This window comes from Diabrotica undecimpunctata, chromosome 2, assembly GCF_040954645.1.
Source record: "Diabrotica undecimpunctata isolate CICGRU chromosome 2, icDiaUnde3, whole genome shotgun sequence".
Classification (NCBI taxonomy): Eukaryota; Metazoa; Arthropoda; class Insecta; order Coleoptera; family Chrysomelidae; genus Diabrotica; species Diabrotica undecimpunctata.
Window position 1 is genome coordinate 56,361,811 of NC_092804.1, and position 22,288 is coordinate 56,384,098.

Genomic DNA, 22,288 nt, shown 5'->3' on the forward strand with positions numbered 1-22,288 from the left:
CGAACGATACTCGACTTTTTCCATTTCTCCGAAAACACAAAATTTGCTTGCTTTTGACGGCTGTAAAAACCAAACTAATTGTTTTTAAAACTTAAAATTTTGACAGACGTCATGAATGGCAAATGTCAACACCGAAAGCAATTCGGTATCAAGTAGCGCCATCTATCTAAGGCTAGTTTAATATCAATCTATACTCGTATAGGCAAGAAAAAAAAAGGTGAAAAAATCTTATACAAAATTTTGTAGGCTCTAAAAGGTATATGAGGGATAGCTGATGGCGAATCTTTGAAGTCGTACAGCTGATTTTGCTTTGTTTTTTTTAAGAATCATAAAAAGTGAAAAAATCATTTTTTACCTATTCGTTTCTTATATATTTTAGAGCAAAATGGCTCAAAAAGTTGTTGACCGTAAACAGTTCTTTAATCTGCTAGTTCCTAAACTAAAAAGCATAAACAATAATTGACTGAGATAATTGCAAAAAAACCCTATCTTTGCAGTAATTTATAAATGTTAATAGATTTGTTTTTTGAATAATAACATGTAATAAGTATAACTACTTAAAATTACAGCAATTAATGAGTAATTAAAGCGTGCTAAATCTCAGCTAGATCGACCAAATATTTTGTAAGTTATTCAATTTGTTTATCTCGGAAATCGATTATTTGAACAACTGTACTTGTCCAAACAGTGAGGATAGATCGCAATCGATTATTTGAGGATTCAATTTTAAGATAGGTTAAAAAAATTTCAACATCTTATCAAAATTGTTATTAATAAAACTTTTAATAGCTTATCAACATTTATAATAACTTTATGTCACGGGCTTGTAAGTAGGCTCACTGAAAAAATGGTGAAAAAACACAATCTAAAAAAAGGACCTTCTATGACCAATAGAAACCAATATTTATTATCCATTTTATAGGGGGCATATTATATAGAATATAGATGGCAGATATATAGAATCATGGAAGGTTACGAAGTGGTCAGGCAATTTAATTACTTAGGCTCCGTTATTACTAACAGTGCGAAGACGAGATCCGTCGACGCAGCACAATGGCCAGATCGGCAAAAGCCAAACTCACAAAAATTTGGAAGAACACTGATATCACAAAAAACACAAAATTACGCTTTGTTCGAGCATTGATATTTCCTATCGTCACCTATGCTTCAGAAACTTGCGACAATAAAAAAAGCCGATTCAAAGCGTATAATGGCATTTGAAATGTGGGTATACCGTAGAATGTTGGCATACCATGGGCCGCCCATCGCACAACTCAATTCTAGCAGAACTTAATATAAAAACTAGACTCATCATAACTATCAACCAAAATATACTGAGATATTTTGGACATATAACTAGAAGAAGAGAAGGCATGGAGAGAATGATAGTTGAAGGTAACGTAGCGATGGTCGGACCAAATAAAGGTGATGACTGGTTACTCATTCTCCGAAGCAAAACAACACGCACAGGAGAGAGATAATTGGACAGAAATAGTCAAACAAATTACATGACGCCACTACATTCTTACGAAGGAGAAGGGATTGAGAAAGAGGAGATGGTATATACCGAGAAGGAGGTATGATGGTACTAGTTAAATACCGCCTGTACGATCTCCGTTTTTTTTAGAATGGAACTTCAAAATTGCAGCCCACTGAAAAAAGTTGAAATATTTCGGTTTCTATGGCAAAGCAGAAGCTTTATTGCTTTTTAAACTGCGGTTATTTTGACCCCCGGAAAAATTGGAAAATCCCGAAAAAATCAATTAGTTAAATTTTTCCACAAAAAGTTGAATTTTACTATTACAGTATACTCCCTTTATAACGAACACGGTTATTACGAGGTTTCGCTTATAACGAGGTACATTAGATGTCCCGTGAAATTTCTATTGAACTATAACCCTTTATAGCGAGGTAAATTTGCTTATAGCGAGAGAAAATAAGATTGCAAAACGTGTTTTTTACGTTTTGGCCCGGCCGTAGCTATAAATAAATACCCTTTTTAACTGCGGGCCGCCCGCAATAAACTTCTTACAATTTATGATTCTTAGTCGGAAATGTAAAATTTATGATTCACAAGTGTCATTGTATTGGGTTGACCATTCACACCTAATAATATGGGTCCTAATAGACAAGATGTGGAAAGTGTTTTAAAGGTTGTCAGAAATTTTATCCAAGGACAAAACTCAAATGAAGAAGCATAAAACTGTTTCACATCTTTAGAAAATATGATAGAGAGAATACTGGACAATTTAAAGCAGTCAAAAATGACAAAATAACTTTATACGCTTTATACATATTTACAGAATACAGATTTTTGGTTTCAACATATATCATTGACAGTAAAAGTAAACAACTCTTTTTTGTTTTAATGCATTTCATTGACAATAAAAGTAAACAACTTTGTTTTAAAAACGCCATTCAAACAATATTTATTAGCATCTTATATTGCTCCGAATGGCTTCACTATAGAAAGTTAATGTTTTAGAAAACTACATATTCATATGTATGCACAATATTATTGTTGTTGGATATAACGAGATCCGCTTATAACGAGGTAATTAGTCTGCCATTTCAATTCTCGTTATAGAGTGAGTCTACTGTATTTCTTATTAAGAAATATTTAAATTTTATTGAATATGTATATTATTTATATAAATATATAATATTAATTCAATAACTTTTTATAAAAAAAAAAATTTAAATAATTGATTCTTCCCGGATTTTCCGATTTTTCAGGAGGTGAAAATCGCACAGCTCTTATTATTTTTTCGAGCTACGCCAATTTTAAAAATATGAAGGCACTGCGTGCTATAGAAGGCGACATGTTACAAATTTTTCCAGCGCGCTTCAATTTGAAGTTCCTAAGACTTTTACGCGATATCAATGATTTTTTCAAAAATTTACTGAGGTATTTTAATTGTTTCAATTGGAGCCACCCGTAGAAAATCTCTGGTCATACACTTGAAATACTCTTAAACCATATTATAAAAAGATCTGAGGTGACAAAATTAAGTTTAGTACTACATAATCCTAAATAAGCTTTTCAGATGCTTCCACCAACTCCAATCCACCGTTTTTAAGTCTATTTTTTCTTAACAGTGTGTATGTTATTTTTCTATTTCAGGAGTTTTCTAATTTTCGCGTCGCATTTTATTGGTGACCTATGCAACCTGATATTCTGTGGTCATATTTTGATGATTTTAACATGAACGTGTTATTTTAACAAGCACTGCTGAAGTATTTCTTCAGATGTTTAAATCTGTTGGTATATTTTATACTGTATTATTTGTTGTACATGTCGTTTTTATTTTTTTTTTCGAATTCTTTAATGAATAGTTTAGCTACGCCCCGATCTTGTATATAAAAAATATATAAAAGCACTAATGTTTATAGTTTTCGCCTCTCCTTAGCCTTCTATCGTCCATTTTGGGACATACGCCTCTCCCAACTACTTCCATCTATCACTATCCTGAGTAACATAGTTCTAATTTGTTCAGGCTATCCTTTTTATGTTGACTACCCATTTCATCTGTGGTCTCCTCTTGATCCTCTACCTTTGTAAGGTGTCCAATGTTGCATTGTGACGTTCCAATGTTGGTCTTTTTGTCTAGCAGTATGACCTACGAAGCTCCATTTGAGTTTGGCAATTTTTGTTGTGATTTCCTCAACTTTTCTTTTTGATCTTACCCAGTCGTTACTCCTTTTATCTGACAGTCGTATATCTAACATTACTCTCTCCGTTGCCCTTTCTGTTATGGCTAATTTATTCATATTTATCTTGGTTAGTGTCCAGGTCTGACATTCGTATGTCATGATAGGAAAGGTGCACTGCTTGAACACTTTGTTCCTCAAGTATTAAAGTATTTTGCGGTTCTCAAGTATCCAAATGTTACGAATCCTGCCCATGCCAGTCTTGCTCTTACAGCGATTTTCGCACTTTGGTTTTCTTTAAGTTTCAGAATTTGGCCTAGGATAGGCCTTTGGTATATTCCTGGAGTTGTTCTATCTCACTGTCATTTATAGTTATATATGTCTGGGGGTCGTCTGTGTTTGTCATTGTTTTTGTTTTTGACATATTCATTTTTAGGCCGACGTATTGGTAGCTGTCTGCAAGTTCCTCTATCATAATTTGTAGTTCCTCGAATGTGCACGCTATAATCACGATGTCGTTACGAATCAGGTGGTTTAACTTGTTGCCATTACCGTTGATGCCAGATGTTGACCAATTTGTAGTTTTATAGACGTGTTCTAGGGCTAGATTAAAAAGCTTTGGAAATATTACCTCGCCTTGCCTAACTACTCTCTTAATGGGGATGGAATTTGTATTTTCGTCTAGTTATACTATCATAGTTGCGTTTTCATATATATTATGTATTAGTTGCCTATATCTCGAATATATTCTACAATTATTAATAACTTGTTCTATGGCCCACATCCCGATACTATCAAATGTCTTTTCATAGTCTACGAAGGCAAGAAATACGGATAGTTGGTACTCATTTGCCTTCTCTATCAGTGTTCTCATTTTCAACAGATGGTCTGATGTACTATATCCTTTGCGAAAGCCAACCTGGTTAGTTTCCGCTTAAAAGTATTTAAATAGCAGCAAAACTTGTCTTATTCGTAATAATTTTTATAGAATGTGGATGCAAACAGCGCATAGAGATCTAACAAACTATCAATGGCGACTTGTCTCAAACGCAATTGAAAAATGTAGCTTGCCAATCTTTGTGAAACTTGTTTTTGCCGAAATCTGTCGTTGGAGAAGTTATACGAAATCTCAAGATACACATTTAGCTTCTACTGTTATGGATTCCATTATGATGTTATTTGAAAGAATCGAAAAGCAGGTAAAATAAACTGCATCCATATTTTACAAGCTAATAAGTTACACAATTTTTTTTTCAGCATGGTAGAATTTTGGTATTTCACGCCTTAGCATACATTACTGCCGCTAAAAGTGGTCTTTCCGAATCCGAATTGGAAGACTTAATATCATTGGATGATAAAGTCTTAGACGATGTCTATCAATACCATTTACCACCCGTACGTCGAATTCCACCTCTTCTTTGGACAAGAATACGTAACGATTTACCCAATTATCTATCAGAAAGAGAAGCAGATGGTGTAAATGTCATGAACTGGTATCATAGGTATGTAATTAATACTGTGAAATGCAATTTTTCTTTTTATTAGTACATATTAAATCTGCATACGGGAAATAATAAAAAATCAAATAAGCTTCAACGAAACAATTAAGTCAAAAATAAATGAACCATTATTTAAAAAGAAAATGTAGACATAACCGAAAACAACTAGGAAACTTAAAAATAATAATGGCTACGGCAAAGAAAATGAATGACACTAGACGCAATTATCAGACAAGCTATATATCCTAGAACTAATAACAATTCAGCGAAAATTAATCACTTAAATCGTAAAAATATCAGAAATACGATAAAATAGGCAAGATTTCTGCCATACATACTATCACCTAAAAATAATAATAGAATATTTGGTAAAAGAGGATAGCAAATATGTCAAAATATCAATGAAGATCCCCCTCCCAATCTCACTCCCTCGCTCTTTCTCTCTCTCTCTCTCTTTCAAACAAGGGTTTAGTAATTACAAAGAATTAACACTTACAAACATGAAAAATGGAGGAAAAATAAAAGTGGACGAAACTAATTCTTGTTTACTTCATCTATAATAAGCTTTTTCTAGATATGAAAACGTTCGTATACAGTTTCTTTTTTTTTATTAATTGAATGCATAACGTATTCTCTTTATAAAGGAACTAAAATTCAATTACTATTTTAATGGGAATAAGCCACAATTGAAGTTTAAAATAAATTAATTAACATTTCAATTTAATAATAATAATAAGGAAGTTAATAAAAGGAAAATACCACTGTTAGTAAATCAGTAACATATAGAGGATACAACATTTATGTTTTTTAAATAACATGAATATAAAATTTACATACATATAGAGTTTGGTGTTTATCGAGAGTAAACTAAAGGTAAGACCAAATACTTATCAAGTCGAGATAGTATTATGAGGTTTTTTTCTCATGATTTACTATGGAATCACTAACAGGAGAATTTTACTCTCATCATGGCATGTGGTTGGCTTTTTAAAGACGAATCACATGCTATGATTTTTCTAACGGATATTTTTAAGTTAAAGTTGATTTCATGTAATCGAATGAACTATCTTACAATAAAGCCGTCCCAGGAACGCAACTCAGCAATATTGGCAATATTTTAAAGTCGTCCACTTTGAAATGTATAATATATGACTGAATTGTCAATATAAATGAGTCAGATAAAATTAATGAGAAGAATTTTTCACCAAGTAACAAAAAACAAAATTTGTTTAATGTATTAATGTTTGTATTTGTATTTTGAGAACGATTTCCGAAGTGGAAATCGAAACGTCAATAAACTTATTTTAATGATATTCCCATTAAAATAGTAATTGCTTTAAGATGCCACAAGAAAATAGCTTCAAAACAGAACTAAAATTCGCAATGAGGCACTGGACATTGGAATTTGATCTTGATTATTCGGTTGAATCGTTCTAGTGTGGGTGTTTCATTAATAATTGGAAATATGTTAACTGTAGATTCCTGAGCTCAAAATATTATGATTTAACCCAAATAACTTAAATAAGATATGGCTACTTACTGAGTTACAGGGTATTTTATTTAAAAATTTAAAAACTATTTGTACCCAGTACTTTAAAACTATTTGACATATCCTTGTCATACTTGGCAGAAAGTGAATGTACTGTAGACCCTACTAAATAATATTAAATAAACGTTTCTGGTCACTACCAGAGGCGTACGAAAGGGGAAAGTGAAAGGTTGACCCTTCCCAAATTCTACGGCACTGACGGAATTGCTGTTTTAGCGCAATTTTTCGATTCTCCAAAACTTACTATGTAAATAATATACTCTTTATTCGTAACGATAAAGTCATTTTTCGAGATATTTGAAGTTAAATGGAGTGATGCGGCACAGTTATTTTGATTATGCATTAATTATGTCGGTATTTTTAGGTCATAGGATTGCATTTTTTATGCCAATGACATTTTAATCGCTATCAATAATAAAACATTATGATTATTCTTTTGGCTCCACTTATACCTCTAACTTTCCACTTAACGAAAGTGCTGCATGTTTTATGTCATACAAAGTTCAATCAGAGCCCAGGTTGCGTACTTGTCCTTTCTTATAATAGATTTCATAATATTTGTCTGGTGACTTTATAAAAGCATGGGCACGTAAGTCTAGCTCAACTTGACCAAAAACTCGATCAGCTGGCATAAACGAATGCCTAAGAACGAGAAACGTCATCGAAATTGTCTCAATAGTTTTTTGGGGCATTTTTAAAAAGCCACAAGATGAGTGCATGTACCATGTGGGAATTTTTCTTCTGACCTCCACATCCATCCGAAAACAATCTTAAATGTTTAATATCTGGGTCAAAATCAGTCTTTTTTAGAAAGTCAATCAACGCGAAACTTATTTCTACCACACCTCTTTCTGCTTCATGCTCAAGCCATGTATAAAAAACAGGAGATATTGTTAAAATCTGTCACACAAAATGCATAAAAAGACAGTTGCTAAGCATAGAATACTTCCGTAATAGGCGCTTTTGGGAGATTTTGGACCTGTTGCAGATCAAACAATATGCCACGCTATTAGCAGATTCCTCCTTCATTGATTTAAAAAACTGCTTTGGTCGCGTCTTGTGAATAGTTAAATCCATTTTTAATTTTAATCTTTGCTCTTCATCCTTGATGGTATTTATTTCAGTGTTTGTTCTTATGTAAAAGTTCTCGTTCCTCTATTTGTATCAACCACAATATGTTCACCTCCACTCATTTTAATATTATTATTGTAATCAAAAACAACTTATTAAGCACTAATAATATCATAATTGATTCCTACAATGTCTGATAACAAAATAAAGTCGTTACATGGTAAAAAAGCATTGTAAGCAAAATAACGCTATTTGTTTGTCTCTGTCTACTGGACAAAATGAGTTTTGTTTGTCTAGGTGATTTTTGAAGCCAAAAATATACGTAAAATATTACGTTTAAAATATCTAGGAGTATGTAAATTAATAAATGATGTTTTGACGAATCCAACGCCACCTCGAAGTCAGAATGTGAAAATATGGACAAAGTGCGATTTGAAAGTCTGCTCCTCATACATTCAATTTATCGTAAATTATATTTCTTTACCCACCATTTACTACGGTGTGAAATTTTGGTGAAAATATTAAATAGTATTAAAATAAGCTATTATTCTTTTGTCATGATTGTGGAAAGCACATGTTTTAATCATAAAACTATGCATAAAGGAACTTTGATATCACCAAATGAAAACACAAAAAACCAAATCGACCATGTTATAATTGACAGAAGGCATTTCAAAAACCTAATGGACATTAGAAGTTACAGAGGCGCAAATATTGACTCAGACTACTTCATAGTAGGAACCAAATTTCGACAAAGAATTTCTAACGCCAAATTACACTTCAGCTTAGTATACTTGTTGCACAAAAAGGGAAACCAATTAGAATGCAATGATAACCAAGAAACAACTTTCCTAAATACAGCATACAAGATATTGTCAAATATTTTGCATGAGAGATTGAAGCCTTATACCGAAGAGTTGCTAGAAGAATATGAGACGGGATTCAGGCGTGGACGTTCAACTATTAACCAGATCTTCATACTACAACAAATTCTCGAAAAGACGCATGAGTTCAATATAGATATGTACCATCTGTTTGTCGATATTAAAGCGGCATGTGACAGTGTCATAAGACCAAGCCTGAACAACGCTGTGAATGAGTTAGAAATTCCAAAAAAAACTCATATGCATGATAAAAGTGACAATGACAAAGATGCTATCAGCAGTAAAAATTCAGAACGACTCGTCAACATTTGAAATACATATGGGGTTAAGGCAGGGATCAGCTTATTAACATTAACATATTAGAAAAAGTCGTACGAGACGCTTACTTGATAGCAGGGAAACTATATTTAATGGATCAGTCCAAATTCTAGCATCTACTGACGACGGGGACATTATAACAAAAACCAAGGTGAGAACCACGGAAATCCTAACCTAGTTAGTAGTAGCAGCAGCAGAATGAATGGGATTACATATAAATTAAAATAAAAACACATTCATGCCGACCAACACAAACACAGATCCAATTGTCAATGACCAAAACTTCGAAGCGGTCAGAGTTTATATATCTAGGGACATCGGTTAACCCAATAATAACACACCAGGAGAAAGAAAAGAAAAAAAAACATAATTGAAAATAGGTGTTATCCTGGTTTATCAACGTACTTAACTGACAAACGTCTTTCTCAAAAAACTACTATAAGAGTGTACAGAACACTGATAGTCCCCGTTCTCACATATGGATCAGAGGTATGAAACTTAACCAAAACAGACGAATCCTGTATACCGATTTTTAAAAGAAAGGTATTACGCAAAATATTTGGAGCGGTCTGTGAAAATGGAGTGTGGAGGCCTAGATATAACTTTGGATTGCAGAATAACTACAAGCATACGTTTGGTGGAAAAGATATTACCACTATAATCAAGCGAAACCGTCTGTAGTGGGCAGGACATGTAGCCCGGGCCCCGGAACAGAACATGATAAAAAGTATTTTAACAGCGTAGCCGGGGGGTAATAAGAAGACGAGGAACTTCAAAGCTGAGGTGAATAGACGAGGTAACATAGGAGCTGAGAAGATCAGTGTTGCCAACTGGAAAACCCAGCAACGGACAGATCAGAATGAAGCAGAAAGCTTGACAAGGTCGGGACTTTTTAAGGGATATATCGCCGTGATAATGAGAATGATTATTAATTTAATGTATTATTTTATTTGTAGTTAACTAAGTTGTTAATTATTATCAACTTGTTTCATAGACAATTTCGTGATACGGCAAAGGAAAGGTATTTCAAGAATATGAATATGGCATTTTATTTTCATTCAATGATTGCTGATTATTTTCTTGGAATTTGGGGAGGTGGAAAACCGAAACCGTTTAAATATACTGAGATCCAACGTCATAGGTAAGTGAATAAGAAATTTTTAAAATGTAAGTATATATGTATAAAAAGAAGGCATTTAAAATGTATAAAAATTGTTTTTTAAAAACAATTAAGTAAAAAAGCATGCTGTATGATAAATAACAATTACATTTCAATATTATACAAAAAATGTAACAGCAATATAATTTCGTATTTTAGATTTAATTTAACCGACAAAGAAGGAGTTGCAGATAGAAAAGTTCCTGTACAACCACTAGTGTTTTATTCAAAAGACGGAAAAGTATCCAGATACAATTTAAGAAAGGTAAAATGCTTTAAATAACTTATATTGCCACATTGACCTACTGATTTTTTATTTTTTTTATTTTTTTTTGCACTTAAATCCAAAATATCATACGATAGAGTCAAAATTATATGTCAAGGAAGGAATTATATGTTTTAGAGGTTTATACGCCAGTCCAAGAAACATTATTAATAAGCAGACGACTGACCGTTACCGCATCGCCTTTGGTAATATTTGTCACAGTTGAGATGATACGGACCACGGTCTATAAAAGTCGCAAAATATACCAAAATTATTTCGAACGAATAAAAATATTTAGACCATACAATAATACACATTAGAATTTTTATAAATAGAACCATTTGGAAAACAAAATCAAATGGATATTTGATACTAACAAATTTATAGCAAATATTTCAAATGCATTCCATACTAAGTTGTCTGATAAGCAACCTACTTTGAAATGAAAAACATGTTTTTCTCGAAAATGCTTTTATTTTACTCGATATAGATTTATTCGCGCTCAATGCAACGATTTCAGAGATTTTCCAATTCCAGGCGTTTGTTTCGTCAATTATCTCTTCGTTCGAGCTGATTTTTTTAATTAAGAGACATCTCATCAGATTTGGGAACACATAATCGGAGGGGGCCAAATCAGGAGAATAAGTCAGATGAGAAAGCAATTCGAAGTCTTCGAAGTGTTGAAGAAACAACACTTTTTTCTTCTGCATATGGGCCCGCTGTCCAACAAGCGGCGATAGAATATTTCTGGGGCTCTTCGCCCTGCCTGTCGCAAAAGGCGACTTTTGGGAAGGAATGAGAGATGAAGATCCGTCGTTTAAGGTGTCAAGTTCGCAGAAACATGTTACGGTCTGCGCTCCTAGCATTCGAGACGAGCTCTAGTGGAACCACTCTACTCTCACTCCACATAACCAAAGTGAGGTTGAACGAACTGCAAGCTTCACACGTCGTCCTTACATTGAGGATGTAAGTTTGCGGTTAGTGTTGCCCAAATGCAAGAACAAGACGAGACTTAGACAGTCTTGGTCTTGGTCTTGCGGCAATGCACCTGGTCTTGGTCTTGGTCTTGGTATTGCACTTCCGGTCTTGGTCTTGGTCTTGGTCTTGCAGCAAGAGTCTTGCAAGTCTTGCAGTTACCCATTAGCCTATTGCTATTTATTAAACGTTACTTTAGATCAGAGTAAGTACATTTTAAGCTTGAATTAACATAGCCATAATAAAGCAATAATAAAGGTCGAAAAAGAACGTCATGGCTTAGAAACCTGAGAGATTGATTTAACAGATCCTCTGCATCTCTTTTCCGAGCTGCCGTCAACAAAATTACTATAGCCAATTTGATAGCCAACGCTCGACAATCGAGCTCGGCACATGAAGAAGAAGAAGAATAATAAAGACCAACCAAATTAATAAATGTCTAAACAACTGACATCGGGTGGGGTTTGAAGCCACGATCTAAACGATCTGTGCCTATGCTCTAACTAACTCATCTATCTACCATGCCCCACGGAAGTCAATATATTTCTTAATAAACGTTTGCATTTACTACGCTTACATGTGCTAAAACGTGGTTAAAACACAAAAAAAAACAACAAATTAATGACATCAGCATGCCTGTACTTTAAAGAATATTATCTGCCTAGAAAGGGATTGATGAATATGATGAGCAAAAAATCCACATACATGTATCAAGGGCACAGATTTTTTAGGTGATCAGATAACAAACTATAATCCACTTAGTAAAGCAAAATAAATGTTTTTACCAATCTTATTTCTACTTTTATATAAAAAACTAACTTATAGTTAAATAAAAAATAAAGAATAAAAAAAATAAAGAATAGGTACAAAAGCAATGATAATCAAGAGAAGTTGTTTTAAATTAAGGAGATACCTACTTAATAAATACATTAATTTACCAAACTAAAGTAGTAGGTAGATAATATTTATGTAATTGGTAATAAGGTAATAAGTATATTTTTTACATCTCCACTTTTTCTAGCGGTTATTAAAAAGCTTGAATATCTCCACCGAATTTTGGTTTTTCAGGAAGAAATATTTGTAATTCCTTTTTGTGAAAAGATATTAGATGCTTCCAAACCTGACGTGTTTCTGGTGTTTATTTTCATTTCAACCTTCCTATGTAGGCACAATTTACACAAAGCAATTTGAGATGCATAAATTATTTCGAAAAACTCATCAAATTTGCTTTTAGGGCTTTTAGATCTATAACTCCAACGCTCATTACTCCGACTAGAACTATTTGAATCTTTGTCCCTCATGTCAAATTGTAAACTTGTCACTCCGGGAACAACAAGGATTAGATGAAAAACAATTATTACATTAGACTCAAAGGAAAGCTCAATTATTGGGAATGAAGTTAAGTGATGTCGAAAAAGTAACTACTATACTACTATAATTTATGTTCGTTACTATCCAATACCCTAAGTATCTAATAACAAACCGAGAATAATTATATATCGTTACTTCGGTATTTTGTTTACATGGTAGGCGACATTATCTGTTATTAATTTGTCTCGCTACTTTTGACTCTTTCAGCAAATTTTCTTTAACCGAATGATCTCATCGCACACTCAGCAGAAACAATTTATAGCCTTAGGCCGATAAGATTTGTTTATTTAGATTACTCCTGACTAAATTATAATGGTAAAAAAATTGAATTATTAAGTGGTTGTTCGTAACAATTATATTTTTTTAGCTAGGGTGACATATTTTAAAAAATATCGATTCGATATTACTGTCGGCGTCGCAATGCAAGAAGATTACTTTTATGATTAGAGAGCGGCTATTCTCAAAATATGGACAATTAATTTCAGAGCGAAGGAGTCTGCTGGAAAATGAACAAAATATTTTATTTTTACATTGTAATTATGACCTCTGAGCACGTGTCAAATGTATTTTTTTAATGAATATTTTAATTCGGTATGTATGTTTATGGTATTGTTTTTAATTCGCATAAGTCCAGTTTTTCAAATTTTATTACATATTTTTTTGCATCTCATAGAGTCTTTAAGCATATACCCGAACTACTATACTCGCTAAAACCACACTCAGTCCTAACTGCAAGACGCAAGAGTCTTGCAGGCTTAGTCTTGTTCTTGCTTAAATCTTGCACGGTTAGTCTTGGTCTTGGTCTTGCTAAAATTAGGCGGTCTTGGTCTTGGTCTTGCAAAAACTCAAGAACAAGACCAAGACTGCAAGACCAAGACCGATTTTGGGCAACACTATTTGCGGTACGTACCTACTTCACGGAGACGAGTGGTAGAGGAGTAGTCTACTCGGCGGCCAGCGGTCAACGTGCGAGGTGGGCTAATATACTCAACTGCGTTCACTTGTCCACCCAAGGGGATAACGCATGGGTGTTCTTGTAACAACACAGGGACTACGGGGAGGGTGGAGCCTCAAGCTGGGCAACCAGCGCGCCATTCTCAAATGGTGTTGGATTCGTAGGGGCAATGGATTCGCTTAAGATCAAGGCACGAAATACTTCATGCACATGGAGCCTTTTCTCCTTAAGTTGAACTATTGATAATTTTACCTTTTTAAAGATAGTCAATTAAATTATGCCTTTGCAATTCCAAAGCACAGTGTTTATAAACTTTCCGACTACTTCGGAGCACTTTTGACGGTTTCAGTCCACTACCGTGTATTCATTTTGTTCTCTTTTATATCTATTTGAAAGAAAGCAAAAATATCTTTTGTTTGTTATCTGATAAGAGCATTTATTCCTTACAGTTTGGGGAATTACCTTTTCATCTTGTCAGGTCCAGAAGATTCAAAGACCTCTACGATAATGTATTATTTAATTACGAGTGGCTACATGCGAAGCTATCGAGCTGTCCTCTTCAAGCAGTATTGGTAGATTACGAAGATGCATGTGCTTTTATAGAAGATAAAGAATCAAAAAGGTAAGTATATTCTTCTAATTCTTGTTTTTCTTTCTACCTTTATAAACTGTTACACTAAATAAGAAAAATAAAAGCTATATATGTATGTAGATTAACTTGTGCGGTACAATTTCGTACCGTTCGCCTTGGAAGGACAGCAATGATCGCGGCAGTCGTCCATGCAGTGACAGTGATCGAACGCAACACGGCATCGATGCCGTGCCGTTTGGCGATCTATGCATGTACACATTGTTTCTTAGCGCCACCAAAGGAATTTGTTCGATCGAACTTTTATCGACCGTCCAAATTCGATGTGTATGCGCCTAGCATAATTGGGGTTCTACTGTAGTCGATTTTTTATGGATTATTTTCAATTGATTGTTGATCTTTATTATTCCAGTTAACTACTTTTTAAGACGCTCCTGCATCATACTTAATCCTATTTCTTTAGCTACGGAGGAATTCGATCTGGATCGATTTGGTCTACGTAACTTATTTCATTCTCGATTTTACTCATTTAATGTCTTTCATCTGATATTATTTCTCCGTAATGGATATCAAACTGTCATTACTTTGATCGTTTTTGCCTGTTCATTTTAACACTCTTCATTTGTTTATTTGTAAATATTTCCTATCAAATTTCAGAGACAGACCTCGCGCTATTATAAATAACGTTGATAACTATATACAGGTTTACCTTCAATTGAGATGTATTTATTAGATTATGATGTCTACCTTTCTGAGGTATGTCCCTATCTTTTTGAGATTGGATATTGGATTAGGTCAACATATTTGGACTTCCTTATTTGTTTTTTTTGTCTTATACATCATATATTTTGCCATTCTTCGTTTCCTTCTTTGGATATATCCAGCACAATAACTCGTCGGCATGATGACCCAAAGATGAATCTGTGCGGTGATATAGTACGTTTTAGTAAATACGATTAATCTAAGAGCTTATACTATTTGGTTGTTTTTTTATTGTTTCTGAGTGTCTGCGTAACTTAAAATATCGACGACTAATTAAAAAACAATCATTTATATTTAAAAAAATAATTTAAATACTTTTCAGGGAACTTATGCTAGTAGCCGATGCCCTCAGACTAGGCGGTGCAGTTTTGGGACAGTATCCTAATATGTTAGCACCCCAACTTATCGGGCGTTTGCTGCCGGAAGTTGGACATAATCCGAACATTAAAATGTTATTGAATGACTGCGATCTAAAAGGACCAGTTCATTGCTCTCTGTTGCCTTTGTATCACTGCCTACATACTCCTGGCGGACCTCTTAAGGTGAGACTTATTTAAAAAATTTGCATACAAGTAGACTTCTGGTGTATGATGGTATATTTTATGAGAATATTTAAAATTTATCCAAAAGGATTACAACTCTTCAGAACGTTTTCGATTCAGTCGGACCATCATCAGTGAAACATTTTAAAGCAGTTTAACCTAGCTACCAAAATAGGTGTAAAACTCTTTGAACTGCATGTCAATCATAGTAAATCACGGTTTTTATACAACAATTCGAGCCATCCATTTAAGAGAAAATTGGGAGTTTCCAGACTTTTGTTTGGTCCACTCTATAGTCTCTGGTTTTGATAGGATATTCCAAATATAATTTAAAATTATTTATAAGATTGCTTATAATTAGCAAAATAGAAAATAATTAGTAAGATGGTGACTGGACATCGATTTCGGTGCTATTAACGTTAAAAAAAAATGTCTAAATGTTTTATTGTAAAAAATTAAGAAAACTGTTTCTAAAACTTTTTAGTACTCTTTGGAAGGCCATCAGTTCGCAGTGTTTTCGATCTGTCTCACATCCGACTACAGATATGTAGTTTCAGTTTCGAATAGGTTTATAACTTGGGACTTGTCCACCAGTGATCTAACTAGAGATGTTAATCCGAATATTGAGGGAATAATGCAGCATTTGGTATTGAGTCCAGACAATAAATGGGCTGCTGCGTATACAAATAATAATCAGGTAAGAATCTTATTGTTTTTAAAAATACTGGTAAATGTAGTAAATGTTAACAGCTGTTACTATAGTTTATTTTTATGAACGAGAGAGTAATTAGCATAATTTTAACTGGTAGCTCCGACCACTCCATGGGCGTGCTCAAGATTAATTGAAAAATTACTTTGAATAATTGTAAAAAATAAATGAATTATTTCAGTGTTATAAAGTGTTATGTGTATGTAAACAAAAGTGACCTCTTTTATCACACACTATATTAGAACTGACTGGCCTACATTAAAAAGGGTTTTAAAAAATTCACATTTTTTTTAATTTTTAAAAATTACAAAAGAGAAAAAGAGTTTTTAAAACCGTCTAAGGTATGTTAAATATATGAATAAAAATATTAATATAAAACTTACAGCTACTTGTTACAAATCCAAATCAGATTCAGAAGATGAACTTTCAGAACCAAGATTTATAATAACTGGCTCGATCATTTTATCAGTAATATTGTCCAGCTTCCACATTTTTTCCTCTTCTTTAATAGTGTGATTTACTGCCTTTTCCCAGTTTTCAGGTTTTACATTATTTACGGCCTCCAAAAACAACTGTTTAACATCATGAATTTTAAAAGTGGTATTTTTTCTTGAAACTTCACTCTTTATCTGTGCCCATACCAGTTCAATCGGGTTTAATTCACAATGATATGGTGGGGATCTAAGTACTGTCATTCCACGATTTTTGGAAATTTCATCAATTTCGTATTTTTAAAATTTTTCTTTATGAAGGGCACACAACGAATAAAGTTCCTTTCTTATAGATCCGGGATGGTACGTAATATTTTTTGAACTCAGCCAATTCTGCAAGTCTTTTTTTAACCACTTGGTTGTGGGCAGTCCTTCTATAAGTCTGGAGTGATAACTTGCATTATCCATTACTATTACACAGTTCTTAGGAAGAAGATCTATCATTTGTTCGAACCATTCTTGAAAGACATCAGCGTTCATGTCTTCATGGTAGTCACCGGTACGAGTTGATTCAAAAGTTAATAAACCACCTTCAACAAAACCGTCTGAACTGCCAATGTCTACTATTATCAGCCTGCGTCCCTTTCCTGATGGTGGGTTTAAACCAGTAGATAAGTTATTTACAAAAGCGTGCCTTTGACTTGTAACAGTTTCATCCTGCCAAAATTTATTTGGTGTATGACCCTCGTTGATCCATGTTTCATCAAGATAAAATATTTTTCTTTTTTGGTTTCTCATTTCCTTTATGGTTCTTAGAGAATGTCTTCTCCATATGACAATATCGCTTCTTTCTAATAAAATAGACTTTCTGGGATTCTTTTTCCAGCGGAAGCCTATTTCTTTTAAAAGTTTCCATAACGTACTTCGACTCATTTCTGGGTAATCCTTATCATCTCGAACTGAGACAAGAACTTTATCCAATGTTGGAAATTCTTGTCTAAAGAAGAATTCATGCACTTTCCGTCGAAGTCCTTCTTTAAAATGATATTCTATTTGAAATTTTGGTTTCCCTGGAGCATTACGTGGCATTTGAAAACTACCACATTTCTCTTCTTTAATAACTCTGTAAATCGTAGATTTCCCAACACCAAGTGTACTGCTAACTAACTCAACGGTCTCATCAACACTTTCACATAAACGTTTGTCTGTAAATGATTTAAAACAATTAAATATTAATGTTTTTTCATTAACTGTTAGAGGACCAATTTTTCGGCGTTTACACGGCACTTCCAAATTTTCCATAACACTAGTATACACAATAAACTGCACCTTGCAACTGAAGTACCTACTTTTAGTGAACTGTTAAGAATTTTGAATACGCCACTTGGACCTTCCTATATACAAAATGGAAAAACCCACTATCACATTTTCTGTGGAATAAGTTTAGAAGGTAATTATCTAATCAATTACTGTCGTAGATTCCTGGAATTAAAGAATTAAATATTACCAATAAATGTTAACCCAAATCATTTAATTTTTACTTTACTTCCAAATACAACATTCTAATGCGCTATTGGGTTATTTTTTTTGTCTATTTAAATTAAAAGAACACACAAATTATCTGTATTAAGTCAACTTTACACTATGCAATTTTCATGCCATGCAAGACGGATTATGAAACTGCGCATGCCCACGCGATATTTCGGAAAAATAGAACGTGTTCTATTTTTCATGCTATTTTGATGCAATTTATCGTCAAAATTCATGTTGCCAATATAACAAAATTTATAGTTGAGAATAAAACTTAATCTTATTGTGTAAGTGTAAATGTTAATTATTGGATGTAAATATTATATTTAATGCTGGACTAAAATTTCTAAGTGAAATATCTAAAGTTAATGTTTTGATATATTTCTTTTACTGGCAACAGTGGCAGTGAGTAGTGTCTGCAAAATAGCTCAAATAGTGGTAATGCAAACAGATTGCATGGCCTAGATGTAAAGCTACTTTTACACTATCAAATAGCGTAGTAGGGAAATTTAAGAAGTGATAAGGAAAGTACTAAATATTTATCATTAAATTCCATGATAGATACACTATAAATTCTATATAATGGTTTACGTATTAGTTGTTTATTTTTTTACATTGCATAATATTGCCAATATTATCCCTTTAACTTTCATTTGTCAAAATATTCTTTCAAACTTTTAAAAATGCAATCTTTAAACTGCAGGTAAGGGCAGTAGTCAAGTCCATAAACCATTGTCGTATGGATGTATAGAAAGCAGTTGTGATGTATTAATTTGTTTAGTTAAATATACTTTTTCTTGGCTTATTTGACCAATTAATTATAAATAATAATCCATTTTCGGTTTAAAGCCGATTCTAATAAATAAAAAGTGCTTGTACCTGTCGCTCTATAGATAATTACCAGTATTTAAAGGAAAACCATTAAGATTGTCATTAGGATAACTTATTTTCAAATTAAAATGGAATGCATACTAAATTTCTGATAAGGGTAAGTGAAAATATTGGAATATTGCCACTTTATCTGTAAGAATTTAGCAGTTTAAGTGTTAAAATGACATTAATTTTTCAATTTGCTCCTACTAAAAAGGCGCGTATTTTCAGAAATAAAAAACTACAGTTTTAAATGCCCAATTCAACAACTATTTTATGGTTACATAGTACATAGTGGGAAATTATATAAAATATACTGAGTATGTGATCCGGTATTAGTGGAATAACCATTACCATACTTTAATGCGAAAGAAACCAAGACTTTCCCAGAAACGTCCTTCGAAGAAAAGTTCATTCGTTCTATTTAAACAAGGGGACTCCAACATTCGACAAAATATTAAATTATTTAGAAATTACTTAAAGGAATCTATTTTTGCTATGAAAATCAAAGTAAAAACCCCATATTCAACGATACAGTAGAAATTATTTATTAGGGAAGGCAATATAGACGAGGAAATGAAGTACTAAACCTACCAATCTTCTGCAGCAAGATAAATCGTTGTGAAACTTTTTAGCATTCGATTCAAGCCAGTGTCAGAAAAGTTTGTGAATAAAATGCATGGTGGTAAAATGAAAATTGCATTTTGTGCGTAAGGAAAATGCATTTCCAAAGTACATAGAAAATGAAAAATTTGCAACTCAAGATAGACCGCGTCTCCCGGAATATGTTAATTTCATTCTAAATCAGTCCACAGTCATTACTCGGGGGTTTTCGAGGTCACTGAACATGAATATGCTATCGACGAGTTACCTGGTGCCCAGTGTCGACCTCGTCTCCTGGTGTTTTATAATATTTTTATTTGCGATCAGTCGAAAGCCCCCCATTACTTGGAGGGTTTTCGAGGTCGCTGAATACGAATATTATGGCGGCGATGTTGCTCGAGCTATTCCTGGTTGAGGGTGGACCTCGTCTCGTGGAGTTTTATGTTATTTTCATTAGAACTCAGTCAAAGTCATTAAAGCCCCTTTTAAGGGTTTTTATAAAATAAAATATACCCACATACAAAGACTAACCTCTTTTGTTATACGTGGTATACAGCCAGCTACAGGAATTATTTTCCTTGTGGATTTTGTTAATTGACGGTAAAGTCATTACTCTGAGAATTTTGGGGTCGTTGAACACGAATATTACGACGGCGTTGGTCTCCAAGATATTTGGTGCCCAGGCTGACCCCGTCTGGAGTTTCAAGTTAATAAAAATCTTAAATAACTAATTAACAAAAAACTTCACTAGACGAGGTCTACGCTGGTTATCAGATACATGGGAGATCATCGTAGTAGTAATATTCGTGTTCAGCAACCCAAAAAACTTACGAGTAATGACTTTGGACTCATTTCAAATAAAAATAATATAACCTCTCTAAAAGCCCCAAGCAATAGAGCTTGATTGATTTCAAATAAAACTCAACATAAAACTTTTGAAGGCGACCCTGGGCACCAGGTAGATCGAGGATCACCACCGTCATAATATTCGTGTCCAGCGACCTCGAAAACCCCCAATTAATGACTTTCGACTGATTTGGAATGAAAATATCATAAAATTCCAGGAGACGAGGTCCACCCTGAGCACCAGGTAGCTCGAGGACTATCGCCATTATATTTGTATTCAGCGACCTCGAAAACCCATGAGTTATGACTGTCGACTGATTTAGAATGAAATTAACATACTTCAGAAGACGAGGTCCACACTAGCACCAGGCAGCTCGAGAACCATCGTCGTTATCATATTCATATTCAGCGCCCTCGAAAACCCCGACAAACAAAATTGAACTCATTCCTGTCGATATTTTGTTAGTTGCAAAATTTATATTTTCTATGCACTTTGGAAACGCACAATTTTTTCTTATGCACAAAATGTAATTTTAATTTTACCATTATGAATTTTGTTCACAAACTTTCCTGGCACTACCCGAATCGAATGCAAAAAATTTACAGTGATTCATCTTGTTGTGGAGAACTGGTAGGTTTAGTGCTTCGTTTCCTCGCCTAATAGTTGGGAACTATCAAAAAATTTAGAATAGACGGGAAATGTATTTTCTATTTATATGAAACTTTGATTAATGAAAATCATATTATTTTAAAGGTATGTAAAGCCTTTCTAGAAGGATATTTAACTGGTTTAAAAGCTTCAATAGGAAAAGGTCGAAGATTAATAAGTTAGCGACGGTTTCATAGGAAAAAAAAAATAGATACACACATTAAATAATCTAGGGGACAAAAACAATATGCGAGATTAGAGAATGATTTCCAATATTTTTAATAAAAAGTTATAAACAAGTGTCCTGAATATAAAATAAACATTTTTTCTTAGAATTATCGCAATAGTTCTTAAGACAATTAAAAGAGAACTCCATACCTAAGTCAAAAAATGGTAACAAAAAAAAAAAAAAATAAAAACCAATTTGTTGCTCCTCAACTCACGACAAAGTAGTCTTTAGGTTAAGTTAGTATAGTGTATGACCTCCAAGTTTGTTTATTACTGTCCTACATCTGTAAGGCAAACTCATGAACAGATGGTCAATATCTTGCTGTGGTATTCTGTTCTACTTCATTGAAAGGCCCACAAACAGTTGCTGTCTTGTATTGAACGTAATATTTTGTTGTAAAATGCATCTGCCCAATATGTCCCATATATGCTCAATTGGGTTTAAATCTAGCGATTGTGTGGGCCATGGTAAGATCTCAATTTCATTATCTTCGAGGAATGTGGGCACGACCCTGGCAGTATGCGGACACGTCTTGTCCTGCATTAATTGAAATTGGGGACCAGCTTGTTGTGTAAAGGGTTCGAGAATAATATCGCGGTAGTCTGTTGCATTCAGAAACTGTTCCAGACAAACGGGATTGGATCGGTAACGGTATAACGTTTGCTACACAACTAAATCCAATAGGATTAATATGGACTCAAGTAAAAGGTGAAATGGTCAGACAACATAACACTTTTAAATTTAAGGATCCGACAACTTATAATAAATTCTATAAAAAAAATTTAATTAAAGATAACTAGACCAATCAACCGATCAACCAATATACCGCAA

The 22,288-nt window shown here is 33.5% G+C and overlaps 2 protein-coding genes across 4 annotated transcripts in view; one reads left to right on the forward strand and one right to left on the reverse strand.

The window, feature by feature from the left end:
* Positions 1 to 22,288, reverse strand: part of Nipped-A (Transcription-associated protein Nipped-A) — a 199,036-nt gene that overhangs the window by 108,845 nt on the left and 67,903 nt on the right. The window lies entirely within an intron of this gene.
* Positions 1 to 22,288, forward strand: part of LOC140434572 (NACHT and WD repeat domain-containing protein 2) — a 114,546-nt gene that overhangs the window by 23,742 nt on the left and 68,516 nt on the right. For both annotated transcript variants that reach the window (XM_072522931.1, XM_072522932.1), the window contains exons 11-17: positions 4,640 to 4,850; positions 4,909 to 5,153; positions 9,967 to 10,113; positions 10,291 to 10,396; positions 14,147 to 14,319; positions 15,371 to 15,590; positions 16,075 to 16,287. In XM_072522931.1, the coding sequence (XP_072379032.1) occupies positions 4,640 to 4,850; positions 4,909 to 5,153; positions 9,967 to 10,113; positions 10,291 to 10,396; positions 14,147 to 14,319; positions 15,371 to 15,590; positions 16,075 to 16,287 (1,315 nt within the window). The remainder of the gene's footprint in view (positions 1 to 4,639; positions 4,851 to 4,908; positions 5,154 to 9,966; positions 10,114 to 10,290; positions 10,397 to 14,146; positions 14,320 to 15,370; positions 15,591 to 16,074; positions 16,288 to 22,288) is intronic.